This window comes from Ascaphus truei, chromosome 20 (assembly GCF_040206685.1).
Source record: "Ascaphus truei isolate aAscTru1 chromosome 20, aAscTru1.hap1, whole genome shotgun sequence".
In the NCBI taxonomy this organism is placed as follows: Eukaryota; Metazoa; Chordata; class Amphibia; order Anura; family Ascaphidae; genus Ascaphus; species Ascaphus truei.
Genome location: NC_134502.1, coordinates 27,351,703 through 27,356,702, shown reverse-complemented (window position 1 = coordinate 27,356,702; position 5,000 = coordinate 27,351,703). Strand labels below are relative to the sequence as shown.

Here is a 5,000-nt window from a genome sequence, read left to right as displayed (position 1 = left end):
CTAATATGTACACTGATTATATATACATACCTACATGTGAGGAAGGGAGGTGAGAATGTATGAACATCCATATTTAATATATTCACTGATTTATATATGGATACATGTGAAAGGGGGAGGTGTGTGTGTTTGTGTTGGTCCGCACATGTGTGTATATATAGTCTGCGGGTATACAGTACGCTATTCACCTCGCGTTCTGCTCAAGGATGTCTTCTTTCTACCCCCTTTGTATCTAAAGCCCTCTCCCGCCTTAAACCTTTTTCCCTGACTGCCCCGCACCTCTGGAATGTCCTTCCCCTCAGTACCCGACTAGCACCCTCTCTATCCACCTTTAAGACCCACCTTAAGACACACTTGCTTAAAGAAGCATATGAATAGCACTGTGGATATTCTGAACACACGATACATAAAGCTTGGCCCCCTGCAGACGCACTTACCAGAACTCCCTCCTACTGTCTCTGTACGTTCTACCTACCTACCAATTAGACTGTAAGCTCCTCGGAGCAGGGACTCCTCTTCCTTAATGTTATGTTTGTCTAAAGCACTTATTCCCATGATCTGTTATTTATATTATCTGTTATTTATTTGATTACCACGTGTATTACTGCTGTGACGCGCTATGTACACTAATGGCGCAATATAAATAAAGACATACAATACAATACAATGCTTACACACATTTCTATTTTCTATCATTTTCTCAATGTATACGGCTATATAAAGGCAAATATACCGCGTATTCTCTCATCTCGTGTGTGTTTATATAGATATAGAGGCACGTGTGTGTTTGTATAGATATAGAGGCACGTGTGTGTTTGTATGTATAGATACGTATGTTTGTGTGTATTTATATAACCCTCGCCCCTTCCCCAGGCAGGGTCATCGCTCCCAAGAAGTTACATGTGATAAACCAGCAGAAACTGAAGAAGGTGAGGGGGGGGTCCCATGCAGCGCACACGCATGTACCAGACACCGCAACACGCTTCTAACATTAAATGCCCGTCCAGCCTCCTTCTGTGATTTATCACTAAACTCTACACTGTCACCCCATATAACCCCCCCTATCTCTTCCTCTGTTACCCCATCCAATCCCCGTTTGTCACCCCATATAATTCCCCCCCTGTGTCCCCACCTTGCAGTCTCCCACCATGTTGCCTGCCCCCCCAGCATATAACTCCCTCCACTCTGTATCCCCCTCCAATTTCTCCCCCCCCCCCCCCCCCACCCTCCAAATATAACCAACTTGTCCTCCTCCCACGCAGAGTCTGGAAGTCCAGATCCGTAATAAGATCGAACACGACGTTACCATGAAGGCCAGCGCCAAGATGCCCAAGAAATTGGCCCTGCTGAAGACCCCCCAACAGGGCAAGAGGGAGAAGGGCCCCACTGCAGGGGGCAGCAGGACCTGAGGCCAAAGCACAGGGAGCGGCGGGAGTGCGGAACGCGCAGGGAGCGGCGGGAGTGCGGAACGCGCAGGGAGTGCGGAACGCGCAGGGAGCGACGGGAGTGCGCAACGCGCAGGGGACGACCAACCGCTCACTATACATTTTCACATGAGCCGATGGCAGATAACCACTCTGGAAACCCATAGAGAGAGGACAACCCCATTCCACAGGTGTGTATATTGTCACACTGAGTGTCACACTGCCGTGTCTCCTGTGTACAACCTGGATTATTCCTGTTTCAGGAGACGTTTTTTTTCCCCCCCTTTAAACAATAAAAGATCTTTATACCATCTCCCTTGGCGTCTCTCTCTTTCACGATCAGCTGAATTCCTTTGCGCGGGCTGTACACGTATGACGGTACACTCTCGCACTTTTGTTACACCATACGTATACAATATTGTTATATGTCGTCGTCGTAGACGTAAAAATCATTAGCTACGTTCTTTGCGTACTGAGGGAAAAGGCCATTTAAATCTTATTTGTGACACAAAATTCTGTATTTCGAAAGGAAGGTATTTGGATATGACAAGTTCTGAAGATGAGGCATCTTTTAATGAGTTTTTCAATAGAAATATCAAGAAATTCCTAGTCGGGAAGTTAAGTATTTAGTGAGTTTCTGTCACAAATGCACTTAATGAGTTTCACCTCTACAGCGACGATCTAATGTTAGCTGTGGCATTAATGCAAGCAACACGCGCAGTATGCACTGTGTCCAAAGCACTGTACGTACACATTCTGTGTGTCCTTACATATGGATGGGTATCTATATACACAGATAGGTATCTATATACGGTACATACATAAAGGTAGGTGGCTATATACATACTTACATACAGCTTAATATATACATACAGGTAGGTGTGTGTGTGTGTGTGTGTGTGTGTGTGTGTGTGTGTGTATATATATATATATATATATATATATATATATATATATATAATATATACATACACACACACACACACACACGCACACGTGTCTATATACATACAGATAGTTAGGTAGCTATATAAATACAGGTAGGTAGGTATCTATATATCAGCCCTTGTCTATAGGTTTTTACAAATATGGTGCACAACTATGAAAAAGAAAAGTTATAAGAATGTGTAGTAATTAATTTAAAAAAAAATATATATATATATATAAAATGTATATGACAAAACAAACAAATAGTAGCGCTAAAGTGGTTACTAGTATGTGAAAATAGGTATGTGAGCGTGAATAAATGTAGTGAATATTGATCATGATATTCATATTAGTAGTGTGACACGTGAAAAATTGGGGATGACTAAATTGCAATACCTTGAAAACCACAGTGATGACAAACGCAATATACAGTGAGGGTGAAATAAGTCCCAAAAGATTCCATCCGGGTTCCACAAGAAAGATCCGAGGAGACGAAAATCCCGTTTCTAACCCGCCAATCCCTTGGAGCGCACTGCAGCGTCTGTAGTGGTGTAGCCACCCGCAAGGACACCTATAGACCGAAATTAAAAAGGAAGCGCAGGCTCCGTAGCGTGATTCTGTGTGAAAATGGGGCGTTTATTTAAAAAAAAATAAAGCTGGGCACTTGGGGATCGTATCGATCGTCGGCTCCTACCACGAAGGTGAAATTTGTAGCTGTGTGAAGCGGTTCCCCCAGCCCTGTGGCGTGGTGAGAACAGCTGGGTCCTCGCGATCAGCTGTTGGCTTGCAGGATGTGCCAGGCCTGTTTTTATTTCCTGTTGGCTAATCCAATGACATCTAGATTTTGTGTTTTGGAGATCATGTGAATGGTGTGACTTGGTATTGGTTATATTCTCTGACTTATCTTAAGTATGTATGACACCGACCATTTCAATCGGTCACGGCTGATCTCTATATTTACACTGATTTGTTGCCTGGACTTGGGGCTATTTTACTGGCTGTCCGTATCGGCCAATCGACCCCTGATGAAGTCACCTGTGTGACGAAACGCGTTGGGACATGAGGTGTGACGGGAGGACGTCTGGCAATTCTTGCAAGCTGTGAAAGAATAGGGGAGCCCCTGCTGCTGCCACAGTGTTGTAATGGTGAACGGTGCTCTTGGGTAATGATTAGTAGGAAATGGGTAGAAAAGGAACCCAAGTGTAGCACTCGAGCTCACCCTCTGATGATTTGTGTAACAGGTAAAACGTAATCTTTATTAATCAGCAACCAAGATAAAATATAGGGTATTAAAACGACAAACTGAAGGTATACGTTGGATCCAAATACTGATAGCCGCATTGGCTCAGGATCCTAAATAGTAGTGTGTAGTTAGGATAATACTAATACCACACTAAACAACAGTCCTTGTAGAGGATCTGTAAGTGAGTGGAATTGTACAGGGAATTCCCGTGAGTAAGATAATGTCACCTGTAAATCACTAAAGCGAATACCTAAATAAACCAAGATGTAACAATAGAGATGGTTGGATTTGCAGCGGCCGGTAGATACTTATGGTGTCCATTTTAAAGTATAATGTATTGGGTGTACCATAGTTCAACCAGCAGTAACATGTGATCAGATCTCAGCTGAATCCTCTCTATGTGACTGTGAGTAGTGGTGCATATGAATCTGCACCCTTACTATGACTGACTTGACCTCAAGAAGGTCTGCAGCAATGATCTGAGTGGGTTTGTATATTCACAAGATCAGCTATGCTGCATAAGGCTGCTAAGGTAAGTAATGGACCGGTGGTAATGTATGAGGTCCTTATGGATACAGACCCCTTAAGTGCAAGGCAAGTATATGGCTAGCTGTGCAGCCAGCATCCGTGCTATTTGACCTCAAGTTACCTTGGGGTTAAACTTGTATGGGAGAGAGTGTACTCTGTTTAACCTATGGGGCTTGAGGTTAACGGCTATCAGTATTTGGATCCAACGTATACCTTCAGTTTGTCGTTTTAATACCCCTATATTTTATCCTGGTTGCTGATTAATAAAGATTACGGTTTTAACTATGACACAAATCGTCAGAGGGTGAGCTCGAGTGCTACACTTGGGTTCCTTTTCTACCCATTTCCTAATTTCCTGCAAGCTAACAGCTGATATCGCGAGGACCCAGCTGTTCTCTACACTGCTGCACGATGGAGGACCAGGGGAGCGGCTTCGTACAGCTACAATTTCACCTTCGTGGTAGGAGCTGCCGATCGCAATAAATGCAGTAACATCCATGAAGAAGGGGAAGGCTCCCTGGGAAGATGGAATTACAACTGAAATCCTGCCAGGAGCTGCTGGGGATATTGGAGAACATCCTGTCAAAACTCTGTTGCATGTGGCTTAAAAAACCCAAGAGAATTCCAGAGCAATGGAGAAATGCCAACGTTATCCTCATCTACAAGGAAGGAGACAAAGAAGTCCTCAAGAACTACAGACCAACCAGTCTACGTTCAATCACAAGATTTTTATGAAGATACTCGCTGATCGGCTGCAACAGACTCTGGACTTCGCCCAGCCTAGAGAACAAGTGAGACTTCACAGGGGTTACACCACCATGGACCGCATCCAAGTCGTAGAAGCGATTTCCCGAAGTAATGACTACGATCCACCACTC

General features: G+C 44.0%; 1 protein-coding gene across 1 annotated transcript in view; it reads left to right on the top strand.

The window, feature by feature from the left end:
• Positions 1 to 1,737, top strand: part of C20H19orf53 (chromosome 20 C19orf53 homolog) — a 4,514-nt gene extending 2,777 nt beyond the window's left edge. The window contains exons 2-3 of the mRNA XM_075577593.1: positions 874 to 929; positions 1,263 to 1,737. Of these exons, the coding sequence (XP_075433708.1) occupies positions 874 to 929; positions 1,263 to 1,409 (203 nt within the window). The 3' untranslated portion in view covers positions 1,410 to 1,737. The remainder of the gene's footprint in view (positions 1 to 873; positions 930 to 1,262) is intronic.
• The last annotated feature ends 3,263 nt before the right edge of the window (positions 1,738 to 5,000 follow it).